Below are 23,837 nucleotides of genomic sequence, written 5' to 3'. Positions count from 1 at the left end.
AGTTATCAAATTGTGTAAGTGGAAATTACATTTAAAAGTACAATGGAAATCGTTGTTTTTAGCTAAGATCGATCTAATAAATGTATTTGTACAGTAGGAACGCTTGGAGATGAAGTAAAAATAATCAGTGCCATATAATGCAAGGTGTGATGGATTTAAAAAAAATGATCAGAACATGTTTTACTACATACGATTAATTATAAGAATAGATCAGTCAACGGCCTGTCACTGCAGGTTTCACTATAACCTATACAGACACCTTAACACTAATTTGTCATCAAATTCTTTGAAAGATAAAATTTTACGGATCTACACTGGTCAACAAAGAAATATATTTGTAAGACAATACAAACCAATACTTTTTAATTGAAAAGCAAACAACATAATGAAAAAAAAAGTAGAAAAAAGTCTCCTTTTAGTGACATAATAGCAGATGCGAAACCAAGCATAAAACTTTGACATAAAAAACATGTCAAATGTCAGTGTTCACGTAATCCATACAAATTTTAAAGAACTATATTTATAAGACCTATTCCACAAACCAGCTTTTATCGACATTACCAAAGTGAGCAAAACAATTCTTATTTATTTCAATACCAAACAACCCCCAAAGAACAAGAAAAAGACGATGTCCTTGTATCCAGTCATATCACTTTGACAGCCCCCCCCCAAACCCCCAAACAAAACAACAACAACAACCCCAAAACAGCTCAACCCCCCAAAAAAACCCCACCAAAAACAAAAAAACCCACCAAAAATAAAAACCCACCAAAAAAAACAAACATGCCCAAGTTTCTATAACTCATAGATTGTGACATATAGATCTTAATCGTGTTCAGCATGGAAATCTTTTTTCTGTGTAACTTCTTCAAAAATAAATTAAAATAAAACAAAAACAACATTCGCAATCTTCTGTAACTAGTATAATGATGACATATTCACCTGATTCGTGTTCCGCGTGAAAACCTTTCCTCTGTACAGACGCATCAGAGTAGAAGACCATGTACATCCTGTTTCCACTCGACGTGATGGGCATCGGCTTCTTGCTGCCACAGAACCGACCCAGACTCCTCGCGTTCGAGTCGTCGCCATCGAACACGATGATGTGGTCGTAGGTGCACTCCTGGTGCGGCTCCAGTTCGAAGTCGTGGAAGGCCAGCTTGATGCGGTGGCCCTCCTTGGTGGTGAAGTGCCACACGCAGTCCTTGCGACTCGGGTAGAAGTTGGGCCAGTTGGGGCTGCTGAGTTCACCGTATGGATCTGATATTTCGTGTTGACACCCACCTGTTTCATAATAAAACGAAACAGTGGATGTTAAATTACAAATATATATACACAGTCAAATTTCGTTATCTCAAACTTCAATCTCTCAAACTGGCCGAATTGTTATACAAACTAGTAATAACAGAATTCGAAAACGTAAGTAGTTACAGGAGTGGATCTAAGGGGTGGGTATTTACCCTGAACTACGAAATGCTGCGAAGATCCGCTGTTTAATGGATGAATGTAATGGATTTATTTCTGTTTAGTTTGAGAGATGTCATATTTTGTTAGTCTGGGTGTCTTAGATGCCCTTTCAAATTGCAGCCATCTCTAGAACAATCATTCACCTGACTCCGATTTACACAGTTTAACATAATTCAAATAGATAGTGCATGCTAAAATGAAAAAAAAATCAATTACAGGATTGGAATTGTAAGTATTCCCACAATTAAAACACCGGAACAAGTATATGATAATAACGTTTTAACTCTAATTGTCAGTTGAAGGTACGACCATTCATATCTGTTTTAGAATAAATATGATTACACTCAGTATCATATTGTATTAGCATATAATGTCCTAACGTACCTTCCTTGCAGTCGTGTTGATTCTCATGTAGAGTGTAACCATTGTGACATGCGCACTTGTACGATCCCACGGTGTTTTTGCAGATGTGTTGACATCCTCCATTGTCTATAGCACATTCGTCTTTGTCTACAGAAAAAAAGAAACAATTTGAATTTCTGTTCATTTCATACACAGGAACATAATAAAGTTTTAAGTACCTGAGGTTATAACATTAGACCAAGTTTACAATATAAGACACGATTAAAGCGACTTTATTAGTAAACAATAAAAACATTTGAAATGCATTATTATATTAAAAAAATTGAAACAATAAAAAGTGAACTATATTTACAATATATGGTGAAACAAATAGAAGAAATGGAAATCGATATACAACAGAATCATGCTTATTCAAATCTGGCACCAAATACTGCATGTGCATGCAATTCCCTTTGAAACATAATCAATACGAATTGTGGGATAGAGACCATTATAACATCAGTTAACTGCATAATAAATACATCGATAGAAAATAACGTAAAGAACAATACAAATATTATTTTTAACAAGAACTAATGAATCTTAAAAACGAAACTGATACCATTTACACAATCGTATCTCTGTTCAAAGCTGAGCCTAAAGAATGTGTTTACAAAGTCCATGAATCCGAAAACGTGTTTTCACCTGTATTAAATGTGTTTACAAAGTCCATGAATCCGAGAACGTGTTTTCACCTGTATTAAAATGTGTTTACAAAGTCCATGAATCCGAGAACGTGTTTTCACCTGTATTAAAATGGCCTTTAAAGCCAGTTTTCTGGACCGAGTTGTCAGAGTTGAACTCAATCCTGAGAGTGCTCCCCAGTGACGTCACAGGCATGGGAAGTGTTGACCCACAGAACAAACCATGCAGCTTGGCATCTGTTCCCGTACCACTGCTTATTCTGACTGAGTCGTATTCACAGTCTCGCTGAAATATGCAAACAATAAAAAAAAAAAAAAAAATGTTCACTTTAATAGGGTTTTTTCTATTTAAAACAATTGTGATAATTCACACTAAAATAAAATTTATTTTGATATGAATTTTGATATTGTGTTCGAGTTCGTTAACATGGGTTGTAACAAGGTGACATACTTTCTCCTAAACTATTTATTATGTTTTTAAATAATAACACCAAAGAAAGAACATAAGATATCCAATCAAGCTTAAACTATAATATCTACCTTTCTAGTTATTTGGGCTAACAGACAGAATACACAGCCATGTCTTTAATGAGAAAGAGTTGGGTTTTAACAAAAATAATGTAATGAGAATCTTGCTTACGTTGTTTCCTTCCATATCGAAGTGTGAAAAGTTGAGTGTAATTCTGTACTGTTCAGGGGCGACAATCTGCCACACACAGTTCTTGTTTGGTGGGTACAACTCGGGGAAAGACGGGCTCTGGATTGAACCGGTTTCTTCTTCAATATATCCACCACAGGCATCTAATAATTATTGTAATAAATTAAAATTATGATGTCTAATATTATTACTATTCATATTATAATATATAACAAATGTAGCAAAAAATATTTAACACAGCACATATATATATAAAGTTAACTCTAAATTATTACTTTTATTATATGTTAAATGTCATTTCCACTATGCCTTATCAAACATATGAAAGGAGCTCTAAATTATTACTTCATCTACCTAATATCTGATATATTATAAACACTAAACAAATATAACATTTGCATACAAAATTACCATCGATGCTATAGCTTATAGTGCTTTAAATTTAAGTGCTTTAAAGATGAATACCAAACTTGCCACCTATGTCAAAAACTTAATATTACATTAAAATTGAATTGCTATAATCCCTGCGCGTGCTGTAACCTCACCGTGGTGCAGGGGTGTAACATTCTCTTTGAGAATGGCTAATACAGCAGAAATTGAAGTTTAGAGTAAAAGTCAGTATCTATCTGTGATATTTGTATTTGTATTTTTTTATTTATATCTTGAATTTTTCTATTGATGTTGATCATCACCTTATTTGTTTCCATTGCCATAGTTTGACACCCAATAGCCGATGTATTTTTCGTGCTGGGGTGTCGTTAAACATTCATTCATTCATTCATTCATTCATTCATGCTATAATCTATGTAACTATCATATTTCATGCATAGTAAACATACCATATATTTAGTGCATTAATACCAAACTACTGTAAACTTCATTAGACTATGATATATACCTGCATATTAAATGAATACAAAACGACCACATATTTCACGGACATACCTTCACATCTCTTGCCATCCGAGTGGAGTTCATACCCGATGCGACACTTGCACTTGAAACTACCCAACGTATTCACGCACACGTGGTCGCAACCGTGGATGTCGGTCGTACACTCGTCGTATTCTGAAAAGAAAAAAAAATCATGCAAAAATATTTTAGTTAAAATTACTAAACACGACGCAGAAAATGATGTTCGTTTATTTGCAATCACAATTTCGAAAATATGATCATAGTTAAAATTGCGTCTCTGGCAAATAGTCCTAGTTATACTGTATTTCACTAATAATTGCCAGCAATCACACGAATAAATGATATGAAATTTTCAGAAAGGCGATTGGATGGTACCCAACGACTGGTATATCGTAGGCGACTGTATGTGCTGACCTGTCTGTGGGAAGTGCACACAAAAAAAAGAGAAAAAAAAAGAAACCCCAACAACTATTTTGCTACTAATGGAAAACTTACAGATTTACCAAATGTGTGACATCCAAAAATTCAACTTACAGAAGGACAATTTCATGTAGTAACTATTTAATTTTGTATATACTGCTGTCTGTAGTGTTAATTTCTGTAATGTTTAGTACGGTGTGGATCTGACATGTAGGTCATCACCGTGGAACAGCCAATCAGATGTGCTTAATGTCACCACTAGACGACAGACGTGCTTAATGTCACCACTAGACGACATTGATTAATGAATCATCGGCTACCAGATGTCATATATTAGATAATTCTGACATGTAGTCTTTAGAGGAAACCCTATAAGACAAGACAATACATTTTTCCAATATCAGCAGGTAGCAATAAACCAAATAACTTCCGGCTGGGTCAAAGTTCGAAGTGCACCGAACTTTCGATAGAGAAGTTAGCACCACAAGTCCTGTGATTGGTTATAAATGTGAGTGTGTTGGTTGTAAACAAAATTAGTTTCATCTGGGCTAAAAATGTATGCAATTTTATTTCATCTAGTGCCACTGTGCCAAGTAGCCTTGTGCTTGGAACATGTATGGGGTACCTGTAAAAACAAAGTACTAACATTTTGTGCGAAACTAGGGGTGTTGTAAAAACATCTGTTATACCGAAAATGAGCCATGAAAGGTACCATTTTCTGCAGTTAATACTTTGAGGTAGGGGTTGTAGTACTGATATCTATGGGTCGTAGTTTGGTTGATATATTGCATGTAGTGCTTTAAGCACAGACGTTAACATGGTCGCCTATGGGATTTTATGTGGTATAGTACAACCAGCAATGGATCTGTTATATGCACTTCCCATAGACAGGAAGGCCCATATCACGATCTGTTCATATAATAGTAGTGGGACAATGTTAGGACAGGAAGAAACCAAGTGAAATAATGGGTCCACCTGTCGGTGTGGTTCGATCTTTAGATACAAGCACCACAAGCAGGCGTTCTACCAACAAGGCTTCATGTTTTGACCCTGTTAATGCCTAATTCACATTTGACCTGCGATGGGTCTACGGAGCCCGTATCCTGCCCGTATCCCCCTTTCCGTGCGGCCTCCGTGCGGAGGCAGGAGGCGGCCGTGAGATTTTCGTACGAATTCACGGGCGCCGCGGCCTCTACGATTTTGTTTAGCGAGAAGTTATACAAATTTGAAAAAATCGTAAGCCCGTAGTCCGTAGACATGTTGTAGGTGGCATTGCACAACCCCCGCACGGGCACCGCGCGGAGGCCGCGCGCTGATCGTGCAGAAAACGCAAAATTTTAGGTGGACATTGGGGCCAAAAAAAAATTGTACGGAGATTGTAGGCTCTTGGGACAGTCGCACGGCCCTCGCACAGCTACATGTGTATCGCAAGGTTGCTGCTCGCTGCCCGTGCAGTAACCGTGAAATCGCACGGATATTGAACAGTCATCCAGCGGCAACCCGACAGCGGCCGCACCATGGCCGTTCAGCCGCCTTGAGATAGGCCAAACATTTTTTTGGCATCTCTGTCTCAGCAGGCTGTGGGTCCTTCTTGGACTTCTTTCCCTTTCCCCCTTTGTTTGTTTTAGGTGCCATTGTGTTGTTTCTACACAATGTTAAAAAAAATATCTTTAACTTCTTGATTGTCAATGTGCGATCGGCAAACACAAGCAGAAGTGTGAAGTTATACACAGAGCTCCTCCTGCGGCCGGAGCAAATGTGAACCAGGCATAAGGTAGAACATGTACTGGTTTTTAGACTGTCGTGAACGAATTATGTAGAACAAGGTATGAAAAGGTCAACTTTTGTTGGTAACATTCACGCGAACTCTTGCTAACATAAAAAAGTCAATAAGTTATAACATATGAAGCTTGATATGTGTACACAAATAACTCCAACCAATTACAAAATCTTTAAAATCCATTAGCATCCAGTTTACGATACATTAAATCTACAAAAAGGAGCTCGCCAACTAAAAATAAGTGGAAAGATAAAAAAAAAATCCATTAGATTGTAATTCTGTTCCAGTTAACTGCGGTGTGCAATGTGCCGTGTAATTTCACACATCGATTTCGTCTAAGGTTACACCTGTGTCGGACGTAACTTCCCGACACATAGACATAAACACATCTTAGAACCTCTATGTAACATGTTGTCATGAAATGAAAAAAAGGTGTTTTATGTTTAAATGTTTAAGTGGGGGTTTGTGTCTGATTTAAATCTCCTACGTCTCCATGATTAATGTAGGGGGCGAGAAGCGCCCGCTCGATGCGCGGTCGGCCTGGGATCGACCCCCGTCGGTGATACCATTGGGCTATTTCTCGTTCCAGCCAGTGCACCACGACTGGTATATTAAAGGCCGTGGTATGTACTATTCTGTCTGTGAGATGGTGCACATGAAATATCCCATGCTACTATTCCTTTCTAAGACTATATGTCAACGTAAAAAAAATACCACATGTCGGACATCCAATAGCTGAAGCTTGATAGTTAATACATCAATGTGCTCTAGTGGTGTCGTTAAACAAAACAAGCTTTAGTGTTTAACTTTTTGACTCATTGGGGAATTGTAAGGCCACTACACCAACTTCCCTCATACTAGCCACTAACAACCATAAAATACCTTAACTGGATATAGCAACGAAAATAAAATAAAATTAAATGCAAAATAGACCAACAGCGGTTTTATTATCGAAACAAAAAAAAAAACCCCAAAAAACAACAAAAAAACCCCCAAACAAACAAAATGTACTGCATGTATAATATTCAAGTCAATGACCCTTTACATCTATGAAAGGTAAATGTCCTCGTTTATTGAAACAAATAGCAACAAATTGACGTATGCCTAAAAATGTCCCCCATTATTGAAACAAATAGCAACAATTGACGCATAAAGTGTGTCATACTGATTTATATTAACTGGTTATTTATAAACACCTCCGTGTGTTTGGCGCGATGTGTACTGACGGTATTGAACGAGGATGTCACAAATAAAAGCGAAGAACGATTGATTTGACAATTATCAGATTTGTTTGTTCCAATTATGGCCGAGTCGGAAGCATGGTATGGCGGTTAGGCTGATTTATAATCAATTATCCCGTACTTGAGCGGTAAGCGCTGACTAAGTTCTTAATTTGCACGTCTATTGCTGACTCCGTCTGGCTCGACGCAGAATATATATAGTTTGTCACAATGCGTCTATAACACAATTATCAACACACTGGATTGGATCGTTCATAGAAGATAAAGGACGTACCTAATCTAAATAACTTGTGTTGTCGATAGAGCAGTGAAAACAGTCATTTGTCGGTAACGCTTTCTAGACGTGTTTTACGCAGCACATTATGCCCAAGGCCGTAGCTAGCGGGAGGGGAGGGGGGTGGGAGGGGGTGGGGGTGGGGTGGTGGTGGTGGTGGTGGGGGGGGGTGTTGGTTATAAGTTATAAGGTACAGTTATAAGTTGCATGGTAGCAAAGAAGAATGAATGAATGAATGAATGTTTAACGACACCCCAGCACGAAAAATACATCGGCTATTGGGTGTCACACTATGGTAAATGCAAAACAAAATTGATGATCAACATGAATATAAAAATTCAAGAGTCAAATTAAAACAGTGTAAAGAACTGTGCAAAAAATACAAATATCACAGATATATAAAATTAAAATTTAGAATAAAAGTCGGTATCACGTAAAAATTGTAAAACTAATTCTGGGCAAAGAAGAAAGTTGCGTGTCAAAGTTTGAGGTGCAACGTGAAATATTTACGGAGTAAAAACAGTTGAGGCTCTGATTGGTAGCTATATGTGACATTGATTATTTGTGCAAATACTATTATCCATTGCCAGTAAATAATACACTTTTATTTTTATACAGCGGTTTTAAATGCAGTATACACAATCTGAGAATGAAACGAGTACAAGGTAAAGCCCCCAAAATAGAACTGCCATGTTCAACAAAAATGAAGGTTGCTAATAAAAACATTCAATAAATGTTTTCTTGCAGGTGGATTAAAGGGACAAACCCTAGTTTTTAAACACTAAGGCACATTTTCCAATATTAGAGCCGTTTATGATCACTGAAATCAAACATTACTTCTATTTTATTGTTTAGATTATCCATTTCCGTACAACCGAAGTGTTTCTGATCATCCTGGTGTTTCTAATACCACAAAATGCATTTTTTCTCCTCATATTTTTAAAAACGCATATGCGTCTGAGAAGTAACGGTTATGTAGTCCAGTTTTACTCTATTTTAAGGCTATTTCAACGTCACAGACTCTTGTTTCACTCTGTTGTATCCACATTTGTTACAGGTTTGTAAATTAACCAAACTTAGTGTCCATTTTTACGGGTTGAAACTAGGGTCTAGGTGAAAAAATATGCCTTAGTGTTTCAAAACTAGGGTCTGTCCCTTTTAACGTGATGTGCCACACTTTTTATTGGTACACTGCCTGCGAGTGTTGAGAAGCTGATTATATCGGTTTTATTAGTAAAAGTTTACATTATCAGTAATAGGAACTGATTTTGTACATTAGAATCTATCCGGGGGTATGTTCAGATCGTTTGATAGACTGTGTTTTGAGCATAACGTTAAATGAATGTGATGTGACAAAAACCTACAGTACCAGTCAAAATGTTTACAAGTGCTTGGCCTCCAGAACAGCTACACAAATGGGGCAGTTATGATAAACTCTAATAAGGCTAGACCGGCCTCGGTGGCGTCGTGGCAGGCCATCGGTCTACAGGCTGGTAGGTACTGGGTTCGGATCCCAGTCGAGGCATGACATTTTTTATCCAGATACCGACTCCAAACCCTGAGTGAGCGCTCCGCAAGGCTCAATGGGTAGGTGTAAATCACTTGCACCGACCAGTGATCCATAACTGGTTTAACAAAGGCTATGGTTTGTGCTATCCTGCCTGTGGGAAGCGCAAATAAAAGATCCCTTGCTGTCTGTCGTAAAAGAGTAGCCTATGTGGCGACAGCGGGTTTCCTCTAAAACAATCTGTGTGGTCCTTAACCATATGTCTGACGCCATATAACCGTAAAATAAAATGTGTTGAGTGCGTCGTTGAATAAAACACTTCTTTCTTTCTTTCTAATAAGGCTAAGAATAAACTCTAATAAGGTTAAGAATAAATAAAATATTCTTGAGAATAATATTTTAGGATACTTCCAAACTTTCTTTACAGGACTGGTAAAATTTACATAACTGATCGAGCATGTTCATTTGCATACGACATATGGCGGAACCTGGATTTTTTTTTAGAGTAAGGTGCAACTCATATAGGACATTTTCTGGCCTCGGGTTGCATTAAAAAGAAAGTTTTTGTGTAACGACATCACTGGAGCACACATATCAATTAATCATCGGCTGATGGATGTCCAACATCGGATAATTCTGACATTCATTCGTCGACTCAGTCCACCCTGACTTTTAGGCACTTTCTGCTTGCGTCGCTCTTAAATAGTAAAGGAAGGAAGGAAGGAAGGAAATGTTTTATTTAACGACGCACTCAACACATTTTATTTACGGTTATATGGCGTCGGACATATGGTTAAGGACCACACAGATATTAAGAGAGGAAATCCGCTTTCGCCACTTTATGGGCTACTCTTTTTCGATTAGCAGCAAGGGATTTTTATATGCACCATCCCACAGACAGGATAACACATACCACAGCCTTTGATATACCAGTCGTGGTGCCCTGGCCTTAGCGAGAAATAGCCCAATGGGGGAAGGAAAGGGAAACAATGGTTTATTTTCTTTACGGTTATATGGCTTCGGAAAAATATTAATGGATGCACAACCCTAGAATCCACTCCATGGAGCCTCTTCTACTGTACCAACAAGCTAACTACTAGTACCTTTTACAAATGTTGCTGCGAAGCCAGCTTTTTGCACCGACCCATCGGAGACGAACTTGACGTAGAGTTTGTTTCCAGTCGACTTGATGTCCTCGGGTATTTTGTAGCCGCAGTACTTGCCGATCAGCAGGGACGTCTCTTCGTGGCCGTCCCGCACTTCCAGGTAGTCGTACACACAGTCGTCGTGGTTCTCAATCTGACAATAAAACACAGATATGCTGAATAGCATTGGAAACGCACCAATGAATTTCTCCCTCTTAATATTAATTTTCAGTATCTAAAGCTTGCAGTATTGAAAACATTATTTAGTCAGTCTTAGAGTACAGAAATAATTTTTGTAAAAGTTTATCCTTTTGTCCCCCCACCAAAAATCCAATAACAACGCCCCCCTCCAAAAAAACCCCCAAAAAACACCCAAAAACACCAACAACAACAACAAAACAAATAAAACAACCCCAAAAACAAACAACTAACAATAACAAACAAACAAAAAACACCAAACGCAAACCAACGCCCCCCGAACACACCCCCCCAACAACAAAAAACAAAAACCCAACAACAAGCAAGAACAACAGAACGACAACAAACTCCCCACAACAACCAACAAATAACAAAAACCACACAAAAAACCCCACACAACAACAAACCCCCCTCCCAAAAAACAACAACAACACCACAACAACAACCCACCATTAGTTAATTAATCTAAAAATAACATACGTTGTATTGCTGACGCGTTTTCAATACTGTTCATTATAATAAAAATATACATGTATGTTACACAGAGATTTTAGTGCCTTCTTTGTCCTAAATTCAAATATTCCTGCATTCCTCCTATGTTTGTATCCGAATAAAAAAACACAAACAAAAAACCAACAAAACCCCAAAACCCCCCCCCCCCCCCCCCCCCCCCCCCCAAAAAAAAAAAGAGCACAAAACAAAACACCAACGGCTAAAATATATTAAGGCTATATTATGTTTATGTGTAACTGTTCTAAAAGACGATAACAGAATATTAAAAGAAATAAAAATAACAAACACTATGTCCCGCTTCACAGACGTGTACTACACATAATCTTAATTGTTATTAGCAATGAGATTTTGCAGGACTGTCGGCCTAATTGAAAATAACGATTTAAAGCAGATGAAAAAAGCTTGCTCTGGGCAGTCGCAAGAAAGATAAGTCAGTCCAGAAAACAATATATCTAACCCACATGTTAAGCCACGGGAGCTCCAGACTGTAAAATCGAATTAGTTTTAATGGTAGCGCTGTTAATTAAAACAAGAATTAATGCGCGAGGAACGCGGTTCACTGCTGGTGTTCGCCGGGGTGAGCACATTTGTCTGTAGTTATACATGTTGAAAACAACGTGCATCGCCATCAATCCTACTCGGCTATGCTCTTTATTTTACTTTAATTATTTTCGCAAATAAACAAAGATTCTTTATTTACGTGGACACAAATGTATAATAGGAACAAGTGTTACTTGGCAACGGTCATAGTGTTTAATTTCACAGGTAAGTATTTAAAATATAATTTTAAAATAAATCACTTAATATGTCATTTGGAAAGTGAGTTTCAAAACATCAAACTGATATATCAAAGGCCGTAGTATGTGCTGTCCTCTCATTGGGGAAGTGCATATAAAAACACCTTGCTGCTAATGGAACAATGAAGCGGGTTTTCTCTAAGATTATACGTTAAAATTGTCAAATATTTGACATCCAATAGTCGATGATTAATTAATAATATGCTCTAGTTGCCTTGTTCTAGGTGTCTTGTCTACTAGAACTTTTAGTATTAATGTGATATTTATACTTTGCACAGCTTTTTACATTCCAGCCAGTGCACCACGACTGGTATACCAAATGCCGTAGTATGTGCTATCACGTCTGTGGGATGGTGTATATAAAAGAACTAATGAAAAAATGTAGTGGCTTTCCTCTCTAAGACTATATGTCAAAATTACAAAATGTCTGACATCTAATAGCCGATGATTAATAAATCAGTGTGTTCTAATGGTGTCGTTAAACAAAAACAAACAAACTTTAGCTCTGTACACTGTGTTTTTAAATGTTATATTGATGTTGATCATCAATTCATGATTTTACCATTGTTTTACACCTAATAGCCGATGTATATTTGTGCTGGGGTGTCATTAAACGTTAATTAATTAATTAATTTATCAATCATTGATTGATTGATTGACTCCTTCCTTCCTGCCTTCCTTTCTTCCTTCCTTCCTTCATTTATAGTTGTCTTGTTAAAAAAAAAAAAAACACTTTAACTTTAGCATGTACATGTATACTGTATTTGTTTTATATTTTACAATTACATGGCAACAGTCTAACATACGTTTATTGAATATATAAACACATACATTACATAAATAGTCTAGATCGTTAATTTTTTTCATATTCCTTTTTTTCTTCAAATATTTATAACGAAACATATCAGACCTATATTTAGATAAACTATAATACTGCATATAGAATATCCTGTTTAATACACTCGTAATCACAACGTTTGATGTATACTGATGTATACTGTATTCTATGAATGAGGAACCATTACGCCATTATGACCCCATTGTTATCAAATATATCCTCTCAAGTAGAGTAAAGCCCAAGCATATATTTCAAAACCTATTTATTTTATGTCTGATCGAAAACAATAACCATCGATTTATCTAGTTTTAAGATGTCTACAACATTACAATGCGTGTAATGAGTCAGATAATCTGTAATAAATGCCACTTATGCTAATTATGGTACAGCTGTAGAAAAGTACCGTTATGGAAGCTAGAGGAACATATCCAGATACAGGTACATTAAAAGTATATATAGACAAAAAAAAGCGAAATAAATAAGAAAAAATGTGAAATAAATAAGAATGATGAAATTCAAAACAAAGCGAAAAACCTCACCCACCTAAAAACTCCCCCCCCCAACACCCCCCCCACCAACAACCAATAAACAAATCAAAAACAAATACAAAAATCAAACAAACGAAAACACAAAGCAAGCAACCAAACTAAAATATAATCCCACAAAGAAAAGACACCCCTCACCCCCCAAAAAACCCCCAACAACAACAACAACAAAACAAACATCAACAACAAAACAGTATTACGTTGGTGATTCCAGATCCACAAGAGAGCTTACGTATTTGAGGTCAGGCGATTTGCACGTGAGACATTCTCGTTAAATATAATTTTGCTTTACTACGGTTAAATGAGCGTACATTTAACATAATAATACCTCAAATGACTGGAATTTGAGAGCCACCGAGAATGTCTCTGGAACTGTTATCTTCCAAACACACTCCTTGCTGGGTCGATAATCATCCGGGTAGTTAGGACTCGTCAGATGACCTTGATTCTTCATGATTTCACCGCCACAGATTGCTGAAAGAAAGCATATCATTTCAGTGTGGAAATTGCGAATGCCACACAACAGCAGCAGCAACAAACCAGAAGCAATCACAACAACAACAACAACAACAACAAAAAGCAAAAGCTATAACAAAACAATAAACATTACAGTCTATTCAGAAAATGTTACTTCTTGAGGACAGCATTTTCAAAGAGAAAAGAAGAAAAAAACCCAAAAACTGTAGTGAACTTCGGTGTTCACAACTGCACATTTGAATAAGGCAGTCTTTAAGGATATGTCAGCGACTTTCTTCTAGCCAAATGAACAAAGGAGAAAAGATTCAGCTCTTTGGAAGTTTTGGAAACAAATCAAGGGAAGGATTTGTAGCAATATACCAGTTTTAATGTCATATATTGACAAAACTATATGAAATAAATTTAATGTGTTACACAAACAATAAATTTGTTTTTTGTTTGTTTAAAATCCACAGAAAACAAGACCCCGTTCCTAAAGAACTACTATGATTTTAAAAATCCATTCTTCTTCATCTTCTTCTTCTTCTTCTTCTCGTTCACTCTAAACATGACTGTTGAGTTCTAAATAGGTTGCTTTTCTAACTTAAACGATTCCACCCGGCATCAGGGTAAACTGGGCAGTTTTCTTAAGGTGTTATTTGTCGCCATGTAATTGTAGGCAGGCTATATCTGGTCTCTTTAAAAATCCACTTACCTTCATATTCAGCAGTGAATCCTTTTCCTTCTCCTTTCTGACTTTTGAACTCTATCCACATCCGGGTATCACTGGATATTAACGTTTCTGGAATCTCGATGCCACAGAATCGACCTGAAATAAAATAATTACATCGAAAACATGATAAAAATGGCAATAGCATATATCATAATAATGTCTAATATTATAACATATTATAATAAAAGTAATGTCTCTGCTTAAAACCACAAGTTTTAAAATCTCAACATTTCGTCAACTAAAAGTTGACATTGTCAGGAGAAACCTAAACATAAAAATAGGAATTCAAAATTTAAAACCAGTAGGATAAAACAGGAGGGGAGTGGTGGAGAAGGGCGGGTTTTAGCTTAGTCGGTTAAGCGCTCGTCTGACGTGCTTGCGTCACAGGATTGAACCACTTCAGTGAATCCGTTCAACTGATTGGTATTTTTTTTGTTCCAACCAGTGCACCACAACTGGTCAAAAGTCTTGGTATGTGCTTTCCTGTATATGGGAAAGTGCATATAAAAGATCCTTTTCTGCATTAGGAAAAATGTAGCGAGTTTTTTCTGGTGACTACGAGTCAGAATTACTAAATATTTGACATGTAATAACCGATAATTGATTAATCAAAGTGCTCTAGTGATGTCGTAAAAAAAAGGTTCAAGTGAAACACCAGAATTAAAAGATTAACCACATTTCAAGATAAGCTGACTGGGAGGACTGACAAAATAAGGATATAAAAACAGTTCGGATGCCAAAAACTAGAGTTAACTAGAGTTATAACATTATTGCAACCTTTCTTTCAAATGCTACTCAGTAATTTGAGTTAGAGATTTTAAAACACTTTATAACAGTTTTGTTCTTCACGATTGCCAGCAGTAATCATTAAGAACAGACGGTCGACATCATTTGCGAGAACAGAGTACATATTCGGTTTCATGTTTTTCTTTCTTCTTCTTCAGATAATTAACACAGTTCGAGATTTTATGAAAAAATGTGTGACATTAGTTATCTTTGCATGGAATAATAATGATGATGGATGGAATACATTTGACATTCTTCCTGTTTATTCTGTTATCGTCTGTGAGGCGAATTCTTTCTGAAATGAAGGCTTTGCATTCTTGCATGTATGGTGTATGAGATGAATTCGTGTTAAAATCTTTCTTGAGTCTATGGTGTATGTTTAGAAAGAGTATGTTTTGTAATCGTATTACTCAGATGGAGTATTTTGTACTTGTTGGAATGGATTCTCTTTGGAAGAAATGAAACACAAAATATCAAAGTGGAACATGGTACATTGTTTAGCACAGAAGTTCGCGGTTGCTCGTGACTGATTCAATGTAATATATGCTGAATGCACTGCAAGCACTCTAGATCGCCCACTCTCCTGAACACTACCACGCAGGAGGGAACGAAAACATGGGACCACCGGTCTTGGTGCCGTGTTGGTTAACTCTTAGGCCTTCAAGATTGAAGGTACTGTGTTCGCATCCCAGTACTGGCTCCCAGCCACAGTAGGTTTTAACGACTATCATTAACGTTTGTCCTAGATATACAACCTAGATAGCAGAGGCGTGTATCCAGAACAACGTGCCAGAATCTTAAATTGATATAATCATGTTTTTAATGAAATAAAAGTGAATCTGTACAACAAAACCGTTATTCACAATCAAGACAGTATCTCTGAACAACACAGAGTTGAATGGACATGTGGCAAAATAGTGGTTGACTCCATAAATCTCTATCTAGTGCCCCGTCTATAGGAGGACATCCACATCCAAAATAGTGGTTGACTCCATAAATCTCTATCTAGTGTCCCGTCTATGGGAGGACATCCACATCCAAAATAGTGGTTGACTCCATAAATCTCTATCTAGTGCCCCGTCTATAGGAGGACATCCACATCCAAAATAGTGGTTGACTCCATAAATCTCTATCTAGTGCTCCGTCTATAGGAGGACATCACATCCAAAATAGTGGTTGACTCCATAAATCCCTATCTAGTGCCCCGTCTACAGGAGGACAACTACATCCAAAATAGTGGTTGACTCCATAAATCTCTATCTAGTGCCCCGTCTACAGGAGGACATCCACATCCAAAATAGTGGTTGACTCCATAATCTCTATATAGTGTCCCGTCTATAGGAGGACAACCACATCCAAAATAGTGGTTGACTCCATAAATCTCTATCTAGTGCCCCGTCTATAGGAGGACAACCACATCCAAAATAGTGGTTGACTCCATAAATCTCTATCTAGTGTCCAGTCTACAGGAGGACAACCACATCCAAAATAGTGGTTGACTCCATAAATCTCTATCTAGTGCCCCGTCTACAGGAGGACAACCACATCCAAAATAGTGGTTGACTTCATAAATCTCTATCTAGTGCCCCGTCTACAGGAGGACAACCACATCCAAAATAGTGGTTGACTCCATAAATCTCTATCTAGTGCCCCGTCTATAGGAGGACATCCACATCCAAAATAGTGGTTGACTCCATAAATCTCTATCTAGTGCCCCGTCTATAGGAGGACATCCAATCCAAAATAGTGGTTGACTCCATAAATCTCTATCTAGTGTCCCGTCTATAGGAGGACAACCACATCCAAAATAGTGGTTGACTCCATAAATCTCTATCTAGTGTCCCGTCTATAGGAGGACAACCGCATCCAAAATAGTGGTCGACTCCATAAATCTCTATCTAGTGCCCCGTCTATAGGAGGACAACAGCATCCAAAATAGTGGTCGACTCCATAAATCTCTATCTAGTGCCCCGTCTATAGGAAGACATCCACATCCAAAATAGTGGTCGACTCCATAAATCTCTATCTAGTGCCCCGTCTATAGGAGGACAACCACATCCAAAATAGTGGTTGACTCCATAAATCTCTATCTAGTGCCCCGTCTATAGGAGGACATCCACTCCAGGAGAGATCCTTTACTAGACAATACTTAGTTCTTGCACCGGCGAAAGAGGACTGCCACTCCCAGTTTAGTTTACTAAATCAAACCTAGTACAGGATAGAGTACATTGGAATAAATTGCGCCTAAGATGTATTTACACCACACATTATATATGTTCTGTAAAATGTGAATATTACTCCGTTATTTCATTACCTTCTTGTATTTGCGCCAACATGAAATAACAATTAAACATATAATTTAGTAACTGACCTCTCATTTATTTTCTATATGTAACAAGTCAACCGCCACTGAGGGGATTCGAACCACAGACTCTCAGTACCAACTGAGCTAATAGGGAAAACCCCACTAGCTACTACCAGTAGGAACACTTTATACCAACACTATTATATATATATACCTTCTCAGGACATAATAATGAATACAACACTACTATGATCATAACATGCTACGTACTTCGGCCTTGCGCTTACCAAGTAAAGGTGATTTAATGTAATATCCGTCTCGCACCTCTAAATAGTCAGATGCGCAGTTTGACGATTCGGGGATATCCAGTTGGGTGATGTTTAAAACAATCTTCTCCCCGTGGGTGGCAGATATTCTCCAATGGCACGTGCTGCGTTGGTTTTCCGTCGGCTTGTGGGAAAATATATCTGTAGATTCCTGCAGAGTTCTGCCACATTCTACAAACATGAAATTAAAAATTATATTTTATATATATATATAAATGGAAAGTGCGCCTAAAGACAAAAAGACTTATCCCTCGTCCGCTACCGACCCTGGTCGGGCTGCTGGTGCTCTCTTGCACTTGTCATTATTACAAACAATTCTGCTCCTCCTAAGACTTCTATTGTGTATATATGTTTTATTCGTTTTTATTCAGATATTGTCATCTTGATGTTATTTATGCTATGTTATTTATGTATTCCTCTGATGCCATCGAACGATGGCCACGAGTGTAATAAAGTTCTGTTCTGTTCTGTCAAGCGCGGGCGGTCCCTCCTTCCTCCCACCCCAACCCTGTCCTGTCCTGGATGGAGGAGCCGGCATAAGTCGACACCTGTGCCCATGGCAGGCGTGCACTACAACAGCTTGTTCTGAATGCGCACGTTAAGCCCTATGACCTGATCTGACATAAAGACTTAAAGGTATTATTAATTGGTAAAACTTAATATTTAAAACTATGGTAGATCACGAGATCGTTATACCGGCAATCTCATTATAACGGCAATACATGCCTAGCACAAACATGTCCGTTATAACGAGAATTTACTGTTTATATATAACGCGAACATTAACTTAGATTGCTTTAATTTATTTAAAATTATTCAGTTTGAATGATTCCATTAGTTTTTATTTTATATCTATTAAAATGGTCAATGTCTTCTAAATATTGTAGGCCCATTTTGAGAGTCTATTTACGGAATTAATTTTATTGTGAAAAAACCCACACATTTAATTTGTTGTGCAGTGTTTTTTTTATGTCAAACTTAAATGCTGATAACGTACACATGCTGGTTATTTAATGGCTGTTTCTATTCAAGTCATGCCTAAGTTCAAAATAAAGATTTTTGGAGATATTAATTACGTTACCCTCCGTTACGTTTCGTTACCCTTCACTTGGTCACACATAGATAATACAGCTCCTGTTAGGTTCCATGCAAAATGTATTATTTTTTCGATTTTGTGTGTGTGCAAAGATAAAAGTTTCAAATTAAATACAGCTAGTTGTGCGGAACCTGTCTATGATCCTCACGTAATCTTTAAAGGGACATACTCTAGTTTTTAAACACTATGACATTTTTTTTTTTTCACTATTAGAGCCGTTTGTGATAAATGAAATCATACTTTACTTAGATTTCATTGCTTAGATTATCCATTTCCGTACATTCCAAGTGTTTTTGGTCATCCTGGTTTTTTTAATATCACAAAATTCATTTCTCATATTTTTAAAAACGCACGTACGTCTGAGAGGTAAAAGTTATGGAGTCGAGTTTTCGTCTATTTTTAGAGGGTATTTCACCATTTCAAAGTCACAGACTCATGTTTCATTCAGTTGTAAATTTATCCAAATGTGTTACAGGTTTGTAGATTAACTAAACTTAGTGTTAATTTTCATTGGCTGAAACTAGAGTCTGTCCCTTTAACACGGTCGAGCTGTCTGAACAGAAGATATATTACGTCTATTTTATTTGTTAATTTATTTTCCTCTTTCACATTTTGTGCGTGCTCTTCTACAATGGTTGTATTCGCCGATATTGTTATCGTTGTTTGTGATTAGGAAAGGGCATCGTAAGTTTGATGACTTGTTCCCAATTATTTGATATATTATATGCAATCAAATATGTTTCAATCAATACAAATATAGATTCAATTATGGTCTCACGTTTTGTTTTAATTAATTTAAATATTCAACATATTTTAATAAAAATATGTCATTGACAATTTTACTTCTCTTTTCCATCTTTATTTTTAAAGTTATGAGAACCTCAAATATTGAATGTGCATTGTTTTAGAATATGAAATCGTTAGATTAGAAATGAAACAATTGGCAAAATATAATACATCATAAAACTTAAAGGCATACAGTCACGGATTTAAGGACCTTATTTCTCTAAAAATGGATAATAAATAAAAATTACATTAAATTTTGAAAACCAAATCTAGCTATCGCATCACTTTAATTGAACAATGATGGAGCGAAATCCATGTCAATATTTCTTGGCAATTTTAGTTTTTGAATTATGGACCATTGCCATAATTAAATTATTTTCACAAAATATCATTAATAAGTGAAGTATGGGGGTTACGTAGATGTATGAATAAAGTACATTTAGGGGAAAATTAAATATATCTTTGTTCAGGTAATACTTTGTTAGGCCATTTAATGGGTCAGTTGTGTGTGACAATATGCCTTTAAATGGCACGTGTTTGTTTTACAATAACCATTAACCGTCCATAAAATTATGGTGATGATGATGATAAGATGATAAGGATGCTGATAAAGAAGATGATGATGATGACGAAGATGATGATGATGATGATGATGATGATGATAATGACGATGGTCATGATACTTATAATTAACAATATAAAAATCAGCTGATTTACTTGGACACGTGTATAACTTGTTGGCTTGTCGTATGTCTCCCGGACTTAGACGAACACGTTGTCCTATTTCCGGCCTGACGAGAACACCCGATTTTCTCCGAGGCAAAATGGTGTCGAGGTAGGTGTTTCTCGCAAACGTGTTGCGGGCGTAGTGCATGATGCTGCCGTAGTCGTACTCTTCTCCCAGTGAATTAACTTCATTCGCCGTCAGTTTGTTGAAATTATATTCCTGCCCTGTTAATAGTATATATACTCATATATGAGAAATAATGTAAATAAACCATATATTTGAAGTACTACCATTAAGATGCAAAAAGAAATGTATTATTAAATTTACAAATTACCGGCCATAGTGGTGTAGTGGTTAAGCCAATGGGCATGATGCTGGTAGGTACCGGGTTCGTTTTCCGGTACCGGCTTCCACCTAGAGCGAGTTTTAACGACTCAGTGGGTAGGTGTAATGCCACTACACCCTCTTCTCTCTCTCTCTCTCTCTCTCTCTCTCTCTCTCTCTCTCTCACTAAACACTAACTTTCTGTCGTGGACAGATATCTTAGATAGCTGAGATGTGTGCCCAGGATAGCGTGATTGAACCTTAATTGAATATAAACACGAAAATAAGTATAAATGAATGAATGAATGAATGAATTGTGTACAGTTCCATAGAACTAGGATAATATACATCCAACACATCAGTATACCTTTATTTATTGCATTTTTCAATAATGTAAGCTAAAAAACACAGGGCCGTAGCTAGCGGGGGTGGGGGGGGGGGATTATAGAAACTTAAAGAAAATTCTCTTCTTAACCGTTTAAAGAGTTTTAGACTAGTAACTACTCAGTTGCCCCCCCCCCCCCCCCCCCCCCCCAACAAAAAATCCTAGTTACGGCCCTGAAATATACTGTGACTTTTTATATAATCGAGGCGGGACATAGCTCAGTGCTAAACTGGTATGTGATCGGTTTAGGGTCGATTCCCGTCGGTGGGTTCATTGGACTATTTCTCGTTCCTGCGAGTGCTTTACAAATGGGATAATGTTGCATGTACTACAGCATGTACTACAGCATGTACTACAGCATGTACTACAGCGGGATGCTGCATATTATAATATGTCCCTTGCTCCTAATCGAAATAGTAGTCGGTGAACTAGAGGCAGTGGGTTTCCTCTCTCATTATCTGTGTCATCCTTAACCATAGGGGCGAGACGTAGCCCAATGGTAAAGCGCTCGCTTGATGCACGATCGGTTTGGGATCGATCCCCGTCAGTGGGCCCATTGGGCTATTTCTCGCACTATCAAAGGACGTGGTATGTGGTATCCTTTCTATGGAATGGCGCATATAAAAGACTCCTTGCTGCTAATCGGAAAGAGTAGCCCATGAAGTGGCGACAGTGGGTTTCCTCCCTCAATATCTGTGTGGTCCATATGCCCAACGCCATATAACCGTAAATAAAATGTGTTAAGTGCGTCGTTAAATAAACCATTTCCTTCCTTCCTTAATCATATGTCCGACACCTTCTTTATAACCGTAAATAAAAACATGTTCTGAATTTGAAACCAATAAAATAGACAGTGTATTAATATATGCATACGTAATACGTATATCACAGGTCTGAGATAACTATTGTTATTATGTTCTGTAGTTCCTAGGAATAAACTTTCAGCACAAACCACTGACAATATTATACATGCAAATTGCACTAAATTAGCCCTTGCTATGTTGTGAGATTCTTCTAAATGGGTTTACGTCGTTATTCATACAGACGAATTTAGTTTCGTGCAAATTGGCAGGTGATGACAGAATACAAAACATCGCGCTCATTATGCCCATTACTGGTATCGGTTAAATCTGCAAAAGCGACATGTTACATCGGTGACATTTTTATTTCCTTCTGGGATGAATTTTTAAAGGTCAGAGGTCATGTTAATGATGTGAGCGGCGCACTGATTATATCTCGTTTGTTTTTGTTAGGACGACCAGCCTACCTGGGGCAAAATAGACAGACGGGCCACCGATGCGCTTCTTCGCAATATTTATTTACCCCGGGAATGTCCTCAACTTCCGTTTTATTGCTTTCACATGGCGGAATAAAATTCTTGTATTCTCGGCGAAGAAGGCCAGATTTCCCCCTTGAAAAACATCTAACGAAAATCTCAAAGACTTATGACGTCCAACTTTATTGGACAGTTTCTGTAGACAAAGGGGAAAAAATCTTTGAAGTATTACGGTATATTACGGTAAATAAATGTGAGAACGTTAAGTGCGCGTAATGCGTGTATGTCTTTTCACGGCGCGTTGATCACGTCATCGTAAACAGCGCGCACTTAAAGGTGCGTTGTTAGTATACGACTTACGTTAACCATGATATTGTGTTGCATTTTGAGTGCGTGTAAGTTTGTCATTTTAGCAAGCTTATTACTGTTTTATATATATCTTAACAAAAACATTAGCCATAACAAATAACATACTACACATATAAAGTATAGACCCTGTAGTATAATTTTTGTTGTTTTCAAAACTTTTATCCTTTTCTCTTATGTTAAAAACGTAAAGAAAAAGGTTTTGACGAGCAATACTTTTGTGTAGGCTGGGACTGAGTATACAAATTATGGAATCAAAATGCCTGACATTCTTCCTATTACGTCTGCTCAATCGTAAAAGTTTCAACCGGTACACAGATAGTTACTCCAGATTGCCCCGTGTGAAAGCACCTTAACGGACATAAGTGATGCTATTTATTTGTTATCTTTCTGCACGTCCACCGGAAAATCCATTTCCACTGAGGCATAAACAAACCGACTTATTGATTCCACGAACATTATGTAATGTGATAATTGAGATGCAGGGGATATAATTATGTAGGTTGTTGACAACAGATGGCGTTACTAGATTTCAAGCGTATCGTCTTTCGTTCTTCAGTGATCTTCGCTTTGTACAAGACGATGGAAAGTGAAAATCTCAGAAGCCCATTACTGTGGTCATGCCGCACGGCATGGAGTCCAGAATTAAATAATCTGAGTGAATGAATGAATGAATGTTTAACGACACCCCAGCACGAAAAAATACATCGGCTATAGGGTTAAATAAACAGATCTGCACTGAAATGTTTGGTAGCATTCATATACAATAATGTTATTACTTACGTGTATTTTACATTATATTTACAAATATTTCTTTTTATTTGACAGATAGTGTGTTTGTTTTGTTTAACGACGCCAGTAGAGCACATTGATTTATTAATCATCGGCTATTGGATGTCAAACATTTGGTAATTCTGACATATAGTC

General features: G+C 37.2%; 1 protein-coding gene across 1 annotated transcript in view; it reads right to left on the bottom strand.

The window, feature by feature from the left end:
- The window catches only part of LOC121378818 (bone morphogenetic protein 1-like), a 69,309-nt gene that overhangs the window by 4,497 nt on the left and 40,975 nt on the right, over positions 1 to 23,837 (bottom strand). Inside the window, exons 6-15 of the mRNA XM_041507146.1 lie at positions 20,550 to 20,783; positions 17,912 to 18,121; positions 14,516 to 14,629; positions 13,673 to 13,818; positions 10,412 to 10,607; positions 4,117 to 4,239; positions 3,154 to 3,314; positions 2,616 to 2,799; positions 1,852 to 1,977; positions 943 to 1,284 (exon numbers count right to left, since the gene is read on the bottom strand). Coding sequence (XP_041363080.1) covers positions 943 to 1,284; positions 1,852 to 1,977; positions 2,616 to 2,799; positions 3,154 to 3,314; positions 4,117 to 4,239; positions 10,412 to 10,607; positions 13,673 to 13,818; positions 14,516 to 14,629; positions 17,912 to 18,121; positions 20,550 to 20,783 — 1,836 coding nt within the window. The remainder of the gene's footprint in view (positions 1 to 942; positions 1,285 to 1,851; positions 1,978 to 2,615; positions 2,800 to 3,153; positions 3,315 to 4,116; positions 4,240 to 10,411; positions 10,608 to 13,672; positions 13,819 to 14,515; positions 14,630 to 17,911; positions 18,122 to 20,549; positions 20,784 to 23,837) is intronic.

Source organism: Gigantopelta aegis, chromosome 8 (assembly GCF_016097555.1).
Source record: "Gigantopelta aegis isolate Gae_Host chromosome 8, Gae_host_genome, whole genome shotgun sequence".
Classification (NCBI taxonomy): domain Eukaryota; kingdom Metazoa; phylum Mollusca; class Gastropoda; order Neomphalida; family Peltospiridae; genus Gigantopelta; species Gigantopelta aegis.
Note: the sequence above shows the minus strand (reverse complement) of the source record. Positions and strands in the feature narration are given on the sequence as shown.